The sequence below is a fragment of the Erpetoichthys calabaricus genome, chromosome 8 (genome assembly GCF_900747795.2).
Source record: "Erpetoichthys calabaricus chromosome 8, fErpCal1.3, whole genome shotgun sequence".
Classification (NCBI taxonomy): Eukaryota; Metazoa; Chordata; class Cladistia; order Polypteriformes; family Polypteridae; genus Erpetoichthys; species Erpetoichthys calabaricus.
Window position 1 is genome coordinate 193,868,184 of NC_041401.2, and position 16,075 is coordinate 193,884,258.

Consider the following 16,075-nt stretch of genomic DNA (forward strand, 5'->3'; position numbering starts at 1 on the left):
CTTACTGTTTTTTTTGTTTTTTTCATTACAATTTAAATTTATTAGGAGTCGGAACATTTTTGCCGACTCCGACCTTGACTCCAGGTACCCAAAATTGACTGACTCCACAGCCCTGCCAGTAACCCACTCCCAGGCAGACAAATTCTAAAGGCAAAGTTCTCAGTTTACCAGTTAATCTGCTTCCCTGTCCTCCCCTATGGTTGAGCTGTGAGCAATAATCAAAAGAATGAGACTACAAATACAAGAAGGAGAAATGAGGTTTCTGTGCAGGGTGGCTGGGCTGACACACTGTGATAGTGTGAGAAACTCTGATTCAGGAGATCCTCAGTGTAAAATCTGTGCTCCTCTGAACCAAGAAGAGCCAGTTGACGTGGCTTGGGCATATCGTACGAATGCCCTCTGGGCAGGCTCCCCCTACAGCTGTTTCAGGCACATCCCACTGGGCGGAGACCTTGCAACAGACCCAGGACACACTGGAAGGAGTATATCTCTCAGTTCGCTTGGGAATTCTCCAGAAAGAACTGGAATCTGTAGATGAAAACAGGGTGGTGTGGGTTAACTTGTTGGGCCTGCTGCAACCCTCATCAGGAAAGGCAGACGATATGAGGCTTTTTGGATTTAAAATTTGATTATGGGCAGAATCCAGACTAGTACATGAAATGTATGCTAGGATAGTGAATTCTGTGGAAGTGTAGCATCTGTCTGCCTATGACTTGATTATGAAATGAATAGACAAATATAGAGCAGAACTTAAATTGCTACTCTTTTATAAAAACACAACGTTTTACACATCATGAAACCAAATTTTGATCTACAAAAGATGCTATGTAAAGAAAGGACATATGTGCAGAGAGTGATAAAGAATGTGAGTGTAGAGTTTGGGTCCTTGTCTGAAAAAAAGTGTGTTCTGGCTGGAGTGCCGTACACATTTCATTATAATATTTTCAAATGTGTCTTATGACCATTGCACAGTTGTTGCAGCTTCACTTTTTAAAATGTTCTTCCTTAATCCTGGCATAGATGCAGTGATAGATGGAGTCTGTTGTACAAAGGGAGCAAATTATCAAGTGTCACAAAAACAAGGCTTTCAAACATAAATAGTTTTCAGATGGTTTGGTGAAATGTATTTTTCTTTTGTACATAAAGCTTTGCAAGCTGGAAAAATTTCCCTTAAATGGAACCTGCAAGAGTTTTTGGCCATTGTGTCTTTCAGAATCGCCAATAGATAGCTGTGTGCTTCCACCCAGGTCTCAACTAATTCTGTTTTACACCGGTGCCATTGCCTACTTAGGAAAAGGAGAACATGTGCAGGGAATACCACCTTCTAGCGTCCTTCATGTTCCCCACTGGCATCTGAAGGACTTAGCAATGTAGCTTCCTCTTTCTAAGAGACTTCTAGTTGGACCCTTACTGTCCAGTGCCATCTTTATGGTGCCTTTGCCATAGATGGCCTCTTGCCATTTACAAGCCCCATCACAATGTAAAGCAAGCAACTCTCTAACTAATGAGGTGTTAAAAGCACTTTCAAGTGGGGGATGCTGCTTGAGAAAGCCTAGAAAGTTTGTTATAAATTGACATTGAGTTTATTATGATCTCGTTTTTAAGATGTGAAAGACAACACCTTTTCTAGTTCTGTGAGATTCCTGTTTTCTGCAGGTGTAATTTTTCTTGTTAGTAACCTTTTAGTCAGATGTTGCATTTAAAAAGTATATTTTATAGTCTTGTATTACCGATAATTATCATTTTCTTTCTTTTAATAGGTTTATCTGGAGCGTCTTCTTACCTATGCAGAGATTGATATCTGCCCTAGTAACTGGAAGAGAATTGTGCTTGGAGCTATTCTGCTCGCGTCAAAGGTCTGGGATGACCAAGCAGTGTGGAATGTCGATTACTGCCAGATCCTTAAGGACATCACAGTAGAGGACATGTAAGTGTGAACAAAGAGTTAGATTTGTTTTACCATGAGAGTCTGGATCAAACAGATTTTCTGTCTAATGTGTATAGCAGGATACTTAAGGAACTGCCTTTTGATACAAACTGCTTTAAACTCCTAATGAGCCGCTTACATTTCCAGGAGACTAGGAATATTCACACAAGAGAACTGTTGTGGGTTATAACATTGAGAATTTAATATCAGGTGTGTGTGTGTGCGTGTGTTTTTTGTTTTTTTTTGTTAAATAAGTCCTCTCACACAACTGTAGAGAAAAAAAAAGTCAAGAGTCTGTAACAGAAAAACAAATCTCTGAATATTTTTGAAGATCAAAGATTCTGCTAAGCAAGGAATTGTATTATACAAGTGTCTCATTTGCCGAGGGACCCTAACCTCTGATCGTTCAGTTTTGTAGAAAGTGAAATGTGCAATCACTGTAGCAGGTATTTTTTCCTTTCTCTTTCATTCCTGTGTTAACCATCACCTCATTTATTAAAATAATTGAATGACAATGCTGGACTATTATAGCAGTACATTTACATTTACTCACTTTTATCTAAAGGGATATATAAAAGCAGTCAACTTAATCAAGTAAACTTCGATCTGGGGGGCTGTGTTACCGGACAGGGCTGCAAAATTGATCATCACAAGTTGAAGAGCTCCAAACCAAACAGAACACCCACCTAGTTAACGCATTGCATACCACCGTGGAGACTGGTCAGCTTGTACCTGATGCCAGTGTAAAATCAAGGTGTTTTTAATAATAAATAAACTCATCTTGTTTCTAAGAAAAGCTTGCAATAAAGGTGTTCTTTTCTCTCTATTATAATAAAAAATCCTGGGACGAGACTTTCTAGCCTGGGACGAGACGAGACTTTTTCAGAGAGATACTTTCATGTCCTGCGAGACGAGACTTTGTGCCAAGAGATTTAACCACGCCTGGGGCCGGAAATAAAACACACAGAGTAGATGACAAAGTAGAACATTGTAAAGACTTAAAAAAACGTTGGCGTGATACACATGCATAGCAGGGCACAGTTAAATGGAAGTAAGAAAATTCGAAAGTCTCAAAAAATGATAGTAGTGATCGCATTAGTACAAATGGAAATTATTACTCGGTGAAATAACAACAGTGAAAAGAGATCGAATATATTGTTCGGATTTAAACTTTAAGTCGGAGACTTGTAGATCGTCTAATTTGTGTTTCCATCAGGGAAGAGTAGAGTTTCTTCCCAATGAAGAGGTGTATCTGCGAGAATTAAGATTTTGTTGTTTGGTGCAAGTGAAATCCACATACGCGAGTGGCAGAGACGCAAAGTGGCTGGCGCGTAGTGCAGGCCGGGGAGGTTGGCGAGCGAAGCGATCAGGAGGCAAAACCCCCTAGTCTCTTTAAAGAACAAAAAATGTATTTGAGCTGTGCATGGAACCGAAAATGCTTTGTGCTCACCAGCTTCGTGATAACTCTGTCGAGTCTAACAAGTTAGATCTTGCACAATTCGTTGTGATCCATCCATCCATTTTCCAACCCGCTGAATCAGAACACAGGGTCACGGGGGTCTGCTGGAGCCAATCTCAGCCAACACAGGGCACAAGGCAGGAACCAATCCTGGGCAGGGTGCCAACCCACCGCAGGACCCACACAAACACACCAAGCACACACTAGGGACAATTTAGAATCGCCAATCCACCTAACCTGCATGTCTTTGGACTCTGGGAGGAAACCCACGCAGACACGGGGAGAACATGCAAACTCCACGCAGGGAGGACCCGGGAAGTGAACCTCAGGTCTCCTAACTGCGAGGCAGCAGTGCTACCACTGCGCCACTATGCCGCCCTCGTTGTGATTTGAATGTGAATTTTTCATTTGAACTTCATAATGATGAGATACTAATCACTGAGAGATATTCAGATGGCGGCTGTTTTACATTTGTAAATTATTTTTGTGACAAGTAAATGTTATCCAAAGTATGGCTAATAAGAAATGACTGAATGTGAAATATTCTTTACCAGGATGCTGGTTTCATTTTTACTTCAGATGCCCATAATTCTTTATTTACAATTGTTACCCAAGAATATGCTTGTATTTGGTACTATGGTCCCAAACAGAGTTTTCCGTCTAAAGATCGCCTACTACAAGTTAACTTGTATTTAGCAGTAAATATTTTAATCTCTCCTTCGTTACAAGAACCTATCAACACCATTATCGGTTGTGCCTTGAGCATGGGAAAGGTGCTATATAAATAAAATGTATTATTATTAGACAGATATTAACATAATGAGAGTCTTCATATAGTTCATAAACGTGCTGAGTGAGTCAGAAGATCAGATTGAAGTGGGTAGCTCAATGACCTGGATTGAGATTTGATACCATGCAGAGGTGGGATCGCCAGATACTGTTCACTAGTAGACCCGTTGACTAGTCTGTAGGTGAGCATCAAAGAGTTGAACTTAATGCCTGCTGCAGAAAGCCGCTGTAATGACTTGAAAAGAGTAGTAATGCGTGCCTGTCCCAGCTAGTTAAATACAACATGTGCCACTGCATTTTGAATCCTCTGCAGCAGTTTGGTAGCACATGCAGTTACTACTGCAACTCTCGTCTGCCAGAAGTCCAAAGCCTGGACTAGGAACTGTTCTGCATACTGTGTCAGATATGGCCTGATCTTCTGGATGTTCTACAGAATGACTCTGCACAACCGAGAGACCATTGCAATGTGGTCTGTAATGTTCTTGTACTTAAGCACTGAAAATGTTTTTGTGTTCTTCCCAGTGACCATTACTCAGGCTTGTGTTTTCTATTAAACAAGAACTTGATTATTTATTTATCATTGTGCCAGAGATTGGCAGTGTGTTGCATATTGGTCCAACATGCAAGTAAGAATTTCACTGCATTTTGTACACCTGAGACTGACTACTACTGCTGCTCATCATCCTTCACTCTCTTTACTGCTGCCAAGACCAGTGAATAAATTGGGTCGATGATCTTGCATTTGCAATTGAATTGCATCGCTGCACCGTTCATAGCTTGAGATATATTTCTGTCTGTTAGATACTGCATCCTACCTTTTGCTTTATGGACTTCCTCTTAACCAATTATCTTTACAGACTGTAAAAGAAAAGTGCACACTACATTCAGCGCCTATTTACATTCTCTGACTTGCTTCATCTAATTCAGGGTCATTGGGGGACCAAAGACTGGCCTGGCAGCACTGGGTACAAATAATAATAATTAATAATTTTTTGCATTTATATAGCGCTTTTCTCACTACTCAAAGCGCTTAGCAATTGCAGGTTAAGGGCCTTGCTTAAGGGCCCAACAGAGCAGAGTCCCTTTTGGCATTTACGGGATTCGAACCGGCAACCTTCCGATTGCCAGTGCAGATCCCTAGCCTCAGTGATAAACTGCCCTAGGATGGGTGTCATTCTCACATGGCGCACACATACACACTATTTGTTAGACATTTGCTAGTTTTAGAGTTACCAGGTAACCCCAAACTGTATGTCCTTTGAAATGTTGGAGGGTCACCAGACAGTGTCCAGGTGCAGGATTCGAATACAGAACTCTAGATCTTTGAGGTAACAGCACTAACTACTGTGCTACCATTATATTTTTTTTTAAGTTTGGTCAAGTTAGTTTCCCTCATTGTTTGAGTTAGGGATATAGTTAAGTTATAAAGTACTTAACTTAAATATTATGAGTTGGCATCAGATGATTGGATGTCTACTCAAAAAAAAAAAAAAAAAAAAAAAAAAAAAAAAGTGACCCATATAAAAATGTTCCCATTTAGCTATGGAAGAAGAAGAGGATAACTTCAGCTGTAAACAGGAGTTTGTTAGCAAGCATTTTATTAATGTCTACATGTTCTATAAACGTGATCTAATGTGCAAATTAAACATTTATTGTTTATGTCAATCCTGTGTGCTCTCTGAATGGACCTCTTTCCCATCGCTGCATTCAGGTCAGCACAGTGCTAGCTTCAGTTTGTGCATCACGCAAACTCTTGTATAATGCAAGCATACAGCCACCTTATTGAAGCTTTTCAGAGATGAGCCTGGACAGACTCGAGTGCTCTTAGAGCTCACAGATAATAGTGGGGACTCTCGGCAAATCCATTAGTTGCCGTAGCGACCCGCATGGTCTTTTATTTGTACGCCTCTGTTCCAATAAACAGCCTTCCTGCTACTATCACTATGGTGAAAATGCCTGCAAGTCCTTTACTGCTAATAAACATTGTGCGGGTATCTTTATTGTCTTTTTTTTTTTTTTTTGTTCCCTCCTCCATTTTCTTATTCTCAAGGTCCATTGTTACTATCTTCTAATGAATAATATTGCACTCTAATGCTGGGTTATTCTTTATTTGTTCTTCCTGCTGGACATTTTTTTTTAAACCAGTAGTCTGGAAGTGTTTTTGTGTTCTGTGTGTCTCAAAACCTGCAGCAACTTATCTGAAGTACTGCATACCTTTTCTAATGGAGTGTAATCAATATGGCTCCGGGACAGCGATACATCATATAAAGCACTAATAATAACTCGCTTAGATATTGAAGCCACATCTGTTTTCCTTTTTGTACTTGTATGCCTTGTCTGAGGCCTCCATATGCCCGGAGATTCTGCAGTTAGATAAATATCTGCAAGTGAATGAATAATATTTATATTAAAATAAATACTGCCGTTCTGTCCAGGGATTGTTCCTGCCTTGTGCCTGATACTTACTGGGATATCCTCCAGCTTTCCTATAATCCTGTTTAGGATAAGTGGGTTTAGAATATGGATGGATTGTTATAAATCAATTATTTTTGGCACCAGATACAAAATTTTTTCATTATTACTTTTATAAATTGTTTTCAGTGCAGCTTAAGTACCACCATTCAGAAAGATTTTAGACCCTTTCACTTTTTCCATATTTTATGTTCCAGCCTAGAATTGGCACTCCAGCCACCATAAAAAACCTCACACTGTTCCACTCCATCTGAACTCGTGTGGTGCTGAGGTGTCACCCGTTTCATGGCTGCACTCGGGTCCTAAGTGTATTAGTGCATGCTCCTAAGCCCACTCCATCTCGCTAAATTCATTTGAATTCATTTTTCCCCTCCTCAAGCAGCACTCAATATCCTAGAATGCAATGAGAAAACAGGATGTTAGAAAGTTTTGCAAAATTATTATAAATAAATAAAAAAAAAAAACCTGAAATCTCGACATTGAAACAAGTATTCAAACCCTTGGCTAATACACTTGAATTCTGTCTCAGGTCCATCCCATTCTGTTGATCATTGTGTACAGTAGATATTTCTATACCTTGTTTGGAGTTGACTTGTGGTAAATTCATTTGTCAGTTCCTGCTTAGCATATAGAAGGTCCCACAGATGAGCAAAAAGCCAAGCCATGAGGTTGAAGGAACTGCCTGCAAAGCTTACAGACAGAAGTGGGTCGAGGTACAGGGGAAGGTGACCCCAAAAAGAAAAATCTGTAGCACTGAAGGTTCACTAGAGCACAGTGGCCTCCATAATTCTTATATGGAACAAGTTTGGAACAACCACAACTCTAAGAGCTGGACAGCCGGCCACACTGAGCAGTCATGGGAGAAGGGCCATGGTAAGGAAGGTGACCAAGAACCTGATTGTGACTCTGGCAGAGCTCCATGGGACCTGTGAAGAGAAACTTTCAGAAGGATAACCAACACTGCAGTGCACCACCGGTCTGGGCTATAATGCAGAGTGGCCGGACGACACATGAAAGCACACTTGGAATTTGTTAAAAGTCACCTGAAGGAGTCTCCGATTATGAGAAAAGAAGATTCTCTGGTCTGATGGAACCAGTATTAAACTGTTTGGTGTCAATTTTAAGTGTCCCCTCTGCAAGTTCTCAGGCACCATTCATCACCTGTCCCAACAGTGAGGCATGGAGGTGGCAGTATCGGGGACTGTGTAATTATTCAGGGTCAAGGGAAAGTTAAATGGATCAAACCATAGAGACCTCCTTAGTGATCACCTATGCCAGAGTGCTCTGGATCTCAGACTTGTTCAAAGGCTCACTTTGCAACAGGACAAAGCAAAGATGACACCAGAGTGGCATAAGGACAACTCTGTGAATATTAAGGAGCCCAGACACTGAATCCAATCAGACATCCCTGAGAGATCAAAAAATAGCAGCCTACCAATGGTGTCCATCCATCCTGAGAGAGCTTGAGTAGCAGAAAATCCCCAAATCCAGGTGTGTGAAGCTTGTGGTTTTGGACTCCAGAAGTCTGCAGGCTGGAATGACTGCCAAAGCGGTCTCGGCGAAGTACTCAGTAAAGGGTCTGAATACTTGTGTCAATGTGATATGTCAGGTTTTTATTTTTAATAAAGTTTCCCAACTTCAGTTTTTGCTTTTTCATTTCAGGTTATTGAGTGTTGACTGAAGAGGAGAAAAATGAATTTTAAATAATTTTAGCACAATGCTGCAGCATTGCAATGTGCAAAATGTGAAGGAGTCTGAATACTTTTAATAAATAATAATAATACATTTGTAGGCACCTTTCTAAACACTCAAGGACACCAAACAATAGACAATACACAGATTATAAACAAAGCTAAAATACAAAAATTAAAATCGGGCAGAGCAAATTATTTTAATCAAAGAGAAAGAGCAGTCTTAAACAAATGAGTTAAGTTTAGATTTGAAAAGTGAAAATGATTCAATATTTCTAAGCTCCGATGGTAGCGAGTTGCAAAGCAACTGAATGGTGGTAAGACGGGCGAAGGGGACAGTTAAGTGGATGGAGGAAGAGGATCTAAGGGTACGGGAGGGAATGGCAACATGGAGGAGGTCAGACAGATATGGAGGGGCGAGGTTGTGGAGAGCCTTAAAAGTTAACAGGAGAATTTTGAATTGAATGCGAAACTTAACTGGAATCCAATGAAGCTGCTGCAAAACGGGAGTGACATGGTGAATAGAGGGGGTTCTAGTAATGACGCGGGTGGGCAGCTGAATTCTGGACCAGTTGAAGCTTATAAAGAGACTTGCGAGAAAGACCAAAGAAAAGGGAATTGCAATAATCCAGACGAGAAGTGACCAGGCTGTGAAGGACAGCAGTGGTGTGGGGCGAATACAATTAATGTGACGCAAGTGGAAATATGGAGTACCGTCAAGGATGACACCTGTGGGGAAGGGGAGACAGAGGAATTATCAATAACAAATGAAAAATAACAGTTTTGGATAATGTTGATTTTGTACCAATGAGGAGAACCTCCGTTTTGTCACTTGTTATTTAATTTAAGAAAATCTGAAGAAAACCAGGATTTGATTTCTGCTATGCAATCAATAAGTGAGGAGGGTGGAAAGGAAACAGTAGGTTTGCTAGTGAGATAGAGCTGGGGGTCATCAGCATAACAGCGGTAGCTAATGTTCTATTTACGAAAAATATTACCAAGGGGAAGGAGGTAAATAATGAAAAGGAGGGGTCCCAGGACAGAGCCCACCTGAAGTAACAGCGGTGGGTTGGGATGTGAACGTTTTAAGCTGAACAAACTTGAGTGCAGCCTGAGAGGTAGGATCTGAACCAGTCTAGTGGAGTGTGGGTAATGCCAATCGAAGATAATCTATTGAGAAGAGTCGTGCAACAAATAGTGTCAAAGGCCGCACTCTGATCAAGGACGATGAGAATAGGAATTAAAGCAGAATCAGCTGCCATAAGGAGGTCATTGGTCATTTTTAGAAGTGCCGTTTCTGTACTGTGGAGGGGACGAAAACCAGACTGGAACTGTTCATACAGATTATTTTGAGATAAATGAGAATGAAGTTGAATGCTTAGTATTTTTTCAAGAATTTTGAAAATGAAGGGTAGATTAGAAATACGATAAAAATTACTGAAATTAGTCGGATCAGCACCAGGTTTTTTCAGTATTGGGGTTATTGCAGCAGTTTTAAAAGATGAAGGAACAGTACCAGTAGTGAGAGGAGAGTGGATTATAGCAGAGAAACCAAGAATGCGAGGGTGTATTTAGTATGTCGGTACGATTCATTTGTAAACTGAAAAATCTGGTTTTGTGAATCTTTTCTGCAGGAATGAAATGGAGAGACACTTCTTGGAGCTTCTGCAGTTTAACATTAATGTTCCTGCAAGTGTTTATGCCAAATACTATTTTGATCTTCGCTCCTTGGCAGATGACAACAACATGAGCTTCCCTTTGGAGACGCTCAGCAGAGAGAGAGCACAGAAATTAGAGGTCAGTAAGTGAACGCTTTGGCAACTGGGATGTTAAAATCGCATGAAAGTGGCATTGCTGTGCTTTGACAGTTAGACCAAATTAATTGAATTATACTGACACATATATTCATTCTGGTACGAGCTGCAATTGAATTTCATTTTTGGTGTCATGTTGTGGTCTTCTGAATGAAAAGTATGGCATTTCTTAGGTTTTGACACCAGTTGATTTTCAATTTCACATTTTTTTTATTTTTATTTTGAAGCGGTTTTAAGATCATTAAAATAATTTTGAATCGTTCCACAGTGCCATCTTGGTTTCCCACAGGGCACTGCCAGTTTGATGATTGGTGCTGCCTGGTTGCTAGGACAATACCTTGGAAGGCACATGGCACGTGATGTCACAGACACAACAATTTACAGTACATCCGGAAAGTATTCACAGCGCTTCATCACTTTTTCCACATTTTTTTATGTTACAGCCTTATTCCAAAATGGATTCAATTTATTTTTTTCCTCAGAATTCTACACACAACACCCCATAATGACAACGTAAAAAAAGTTTACTTGAGGTTTTTGCAAATTTATTAAAAATTAAAAAATTGAGAAAGCACATGTCCATAAGTATTCACAGCCTTTGCCATGAAGCTCAAAATTGAGCTCAGGTGCATCCTGCTTCCCCTGATCATCCTTGAGATGTTTCTGCAGCTTCATTGGAGTCCACCTGTGGAAAGGCACACACCTGTCTATAGAAGGTCCCACAGCACAAACCAAGCATGAAGTCAAAGGAATTGTCTGTAGACCTCCGAGACAGGATTGTCTCCAGGCACAAATCTGGGGAAGATTACAGAAAAATTTCTGCTGCTTTGAAGGTCCCAATGAGCACAGTGGCCTCCATCATCCGTAAGTGGAAGAAGTTCAAAACCACCAGGACTCTTCCTAGAGCTGGCCGACCATCTAAACTGAGCGATCGGGGGAGAAGGGCCTTAGTCAGGGAGGTGACCAAGAACCCGATGGTCACTCTGTCAGAGCTCCAGAGGTCCTCTGTGGAGAGAGGAGAACCTTCCAGACAACCATCTCTGCAGCAATCCACCAATCAGACCTGTATGGTAGAGTGGCCAGACGGAAGCCACTCCTTAGTAAAAGGCACATGGCAGCCCGCCTGGAGTTTGCCAAAAGGCACCTGAAGGACTCTTGGACCATGAGAAAGAAAATTCTCTGGTCCGATGAGACAAAGATTGAACTCTTTGGTGTGAATGCCAGGAGTCACGTTTGGAGGAAACCAGGCACCGCTCATCACCAGGCCAATACCATCCCTGGTGGTGGCAGCATCATGCTGTGGGGAACTGGGAGACTAGTCCGGATAAAGGGAAAGATGACTGCAGCAATGTACAGAGACATCCTGGATGAAAACCTGCTCCAGAGCGCTCTTGACCTCAGACTGGGGCAACGGTTCATCTTTCAGCAGGACAACGACCCTAAGCACACAGCCAAGAGATCAAAGGAGTGGCTTCAGGACAACTCTGTGAATGTCCTTGAGTGGCCCAGCCAGAGCCCAGACTTGAATCCGATTGAACATCTCTGAAGAGATCTTAAAATGGCTGTGCACCGACGCTTCCCATCCAACCTGATGGAGCTTGAGAGGTGCTACAAAGAGAAATTAGGGTGAAATTGGCCAAGGATAGGTGTGCCAAGCTTGTGGCATCATATTCAAAAAGACTTGAGGCTGGAATTGCTGCCAAAGGGGCATCGACAAAGTATTGAGCAAAGGCTGTGAATACTTATGGACATGGGATTTCTCAGTTTTTTTATTTTTAATAAATTTGCAAAAACCTCAAGTAAACTTTTTTCACGTTGTCATTATGGGGTGTTGTGTGTAGAATTCTGAGGAAAAAAATGAATTTAATCCATTTTGGAATAAGACTGTGACATAACAAAATGTGGAAAGTGATGCGCTGGGAATACTTTCCGGATGCACTGTAAGCGCCAGCTCTGTGCGTTTCCTCACTGCCTGAGTTTGCAGGTATACCTTAACAGTTTGATAGTGTATGGTTAATGAACCTTTTGGCTATAAAATTTCAACTAAGATTTAGGATTGGTGTTGGGCTTGAGAAAAGTAGAACCAGTTTTTAGTTTGAGATTTGCAAGTTCTTTGACAAAGCCATTTCTCACACTTATTATCCAATTTAATCTGCCTTTAATTGACAGTTTAGTGGGTTTATATATCGCATTATGTATCTTGTGTGTATTGTACGTCAAGGTTTTTAGGTCAACACAGGCATACTGGAGGAAACCTCTAACAAATACATTGGAACAGAATGCAGAGGTACCAGCTGAAAGAACAGATGACACTAAGCTATATTATTATCCCCTTCACAGTGCATAGAAACAGCCGACACCAACCACAGTATTAACACAACAACAAAGAAAAAAGGGGGCTAATCTGTACAACACTTGACTTCCCACCCCAGTAACACCAAAGACAAAAGGCAACAAGCATCAAATATGCAAAGCCCTTGAAACAGTGATGTAGAGTGATGCTCAGGGTAACTGCTTGTATTCTCACACGGCTCGTTTGAAGCCCAAAATGAGTTAATACCTGCATAGATCTTAACTTTTCAAACAATGAGGAGAAACTTACTAAGGTAAAATAGCACAGACATGTACAACAGTAGACTTACAGTCAAGTAAAAAAGCGCACCCCATGAAATGGGTTTCCTTTAATATATGTGGACACATCAAGATGTGATCTTCCTTTAAACAGTCTCTAGATAAAGGCAAAATAAAATCATACAATGGACTACAAAATGTAATTGTGACTTGATGTTTAAGTAGACAAAATTTTAAATTTTGCATATGGAAAAAGCAAGTACACTCATACATTTATAACTACCTCAGATACCTAAGATTAAAATCGGGTGCAAATATTAGAACATCATTACAAAGACTCGTGCCTGACCCTGTCGTCGTCTTTTATAATCTTAGTCTGCCTTACTCTGTCAGTTATTGCCATGCTGAGATTGAAAGAGCTCTCTGAGACCTTCAGAAAGAATGTAATAGGAATAGATTTAAAAAGATCAGTTGGAAACCAACCATTCCACTGTCCGGAACATCATCTACAAGTGAAGAGGATTGTTAAATCGCTTCCAACCTTGCCAGGCCTGGTGCTTGAGGGTAATTTGAGACCATCTGTGAGAAGGTTGAAGCTGAAAGTGGACCTTGCCACATGACCCTAAACATACCAGTAAAACCATCAAGGAATGACTGAAAAGAAAGAAGGAGAAAAAAATGGATGGTTCTGGAATGGTCCAGTCAAAGCCCAGATTTCAGTCCCATGTGAGATGCTGTGGTGGGATTTGAAACAGGCAGTGTACACATGACACCCCTCAAACATCACAGCCAAGACTTCTGCTTCGAACAGGAGGAAACTGTTGTTGTTCTAGTTGACATCGGTGTCTGCTAGTCATTTATAGACCACGTCTGTGTGAGGGGGCAACACCAACTACTACCCTATCTACTCGCATTTAAGTTCCCCCAAGTTTAAATCAGAGCTTGATTTTACTGTATAATTTCTGGTATTGTATAAGTCGAATGTGGAAAACTCCCGCTATTGATTGAGCACACTGCCTTTTTTTTCCTATGTATTTGTGCCTACCTGACCACACGGTAATACCCAAACAATTCCCTTATCAACGATGGAGCGTTCGATCCGAAGTAAATATGAAGCTGGCTTTAAATTAAAAGTCGTTGAAGTGGCGAAAGAAACTGGTAACTGCGCTGCTGCAACAAAATTCAACGTGTCTGAGAAACTGGTGTGAGATTGGAGGAGGCAGGAAGATGTAGCGATTTTTCGTGTTTCAAGACCCGATTTATACACTAATAGAGTATTAAGGACAAGAGTGGGCTTACTTTTCCCACGGGTGATAATGGCTCATCTTTTCTGCTTTGTTGAGTCCGTTATTGCAAAGTCAGATTTTAATATATTTTTCTTTATTATATTGCTTTTTTTCTAAAGATGCTATATAATTAAAGATCAAGTTGTAATGTTCAGATATGTTAATGGAAAAATATTTCATGGGTGTACTCTTCGCATGACTGTAACCACAGGATATTAGCATGTGTCACGTTAATGTTCTGAATTGCAGTACAGAGAGAACACCTTTGTTTGTATTGTATATCCAGTATGTCCGCTCAATGCCTGTTTGTTCTCCCCACCGCCTGCCCCCCCTTTATTTTAGGCAATCTCAAGGCTGTGTGAAGACAAATACAAGGACCTCTGTAAAGCTGCCATGAGGAGATCATTCAGTGCAGACAATTTAGTGGGAATTCGACGCTCCAATGCGGTGCTCTCCTAGGACTTGGTGGCATCTCCTGCGTGAAAGAGGGATGTGCCAGCTGGAAGCATTTCACCCGCCATGGTGGTCCTCGGTAGGCAGGTGAAGGCCGTGCTGGCGCTTGTCTCAGTAAGCACAAAGAAAAACTAGAGCACACCGACACTACAGAAAAGACGGGCAAGACGACTGAGGGATTCAGACCTGGCAGCGCAGAATATCGAAAACCACCAGAGGTGCAAAAAAAAAAAGTTGATTTTAATTTCTAATTTTTTCTTGTGTTTTTTTCTTTTGCTTACTATGTAGGCTAACAGCTGTGAAATATTTCAGTTTTAATTAAAAGAATCATTTTTTGGGATTAATGTATGTTTAAAGAATACTAATCAAGTAACAAATCCATATGAATGCACACACATGCACGTACGTGTGTGTATACCACATGCGGCTTTGCACGGTAATCGTGTGCGTATGTAATCTACAGTACATGCACACATACGTGTCTCAATACATTTTTTAAAAATTTTAATACTTTTCTGAAAAGTTTAAAAAAAAAAAAAATGACACAACTTTTCAGCTCTGAACACTCTCTTTAGCCGTGTCCTTTTTCTGTTTGGAATGATGATCCATTTTTAATTTTGTTTTTGCCCATGCTGTATTATTTTAATCTCTCTGTCTGTGTGTGGTCAGTCACACGCTACTCGTATGTCAAGGTGTAAAATGTCTGGCACTGTTTATTCTTCTATTTTCCAATCTGGCCTGCACTTGGACCATTTTGTGGTTAAAGAAGCTGCCCTCGGCGGACTGCTGCAGCATTATCAGGGTTGGCTTATTTATTTATTTTTTGCCTTTTGCTGCACATCCATAAGCATTCATAAAACTGGTAAAGCACAAAGTGAACTTTGTAGTGAAACTGGAGGAAAGCCAGAGATGTCTGAGCACCAGTGGAGCCAAACCCTAGCAGCTGTGAGAATGAGTGTGAGTACACACGATGACACACACACACACACACACAGGCAGACACCAATACTGTACCTCCTTCAACTGGAACTGTTCCCAAAGAGAAAAAGCAGCTACATTACAAACTTATGTGGGGCAGGAATGGTTTTCTAAATGTATGTTACTGCCTCTGTCCGAAAATTTATCTTTGTTGAAAAAAAGTAAAAATGAGAGGAAAAAAAAAAAAGACTTTTGGGTTTTCCTTTTTTTTTCTTTTTTTTTTTAATATGTCAAGTGGTTTGTCAAAGTGTACGACGGAGATGGTTAGCTCATCAGTGTGGGGAGATGCACTGTGGAAAAGTCACTGCTTCCACAAAATAAGCACAAGATGACTGGTGAGCCCTCGGCCGCTTGTGTCACATAGGGGTCATTATAAACGTGACGTCGCAGTCTGTTAGACCGGCTTTAGATGGGAAACTGGGAGTGTCATTAAAATGCCAGAACCCTTTACACTGATGTTGAATTTAAAAAGTCGCTTGGTGTGCAATCCAGAAGAGTGACTGCAGCGTCGGGGCTCTCGCTTTCTCTTTTCTTTCTGAAGGTTGAAGGCTGGAAGGTTATGGAGGGACACAGTTCTGAAGTCCCAGGGTCATTTAAACAGGTCAGCCATTTGTGGTGCTTCAGGTAGTCTTGCA

General features: G+C 40.9%; 1 protein-coding gene across 1 annotated transcript in view; it reads left to right on the top strand.

Moving 5' to 3' along the window:
• The window catches only part of ccnyl1 (cyclin Y-like 1), a 49,100-nt gene extending 33,449 nt beyond the window's left edge, over positions 1–15,651 (top strand). The window contains exons 8-10 of the mRNA XM_051930323.1: positions 1,761–1,927; positions 9,973–10,135; positions 14,352–15,651. Coding sequence (XP_051786283.1) covers positions 1,761–1,927; positions 9,973–10,135; positions 14,352–14,468 — 447 coding nt within the window. The 3' untranslated portion in view covers positions 14,469–15,651. The remainder of the gene's footprint in view (positions 1–1,760; positions 1,928–9,972; positions 10,136–14,351) is intronic.
• The last annotated feature ends 424 nt before the right edge of the window (positions 15,652–16,075 follow it).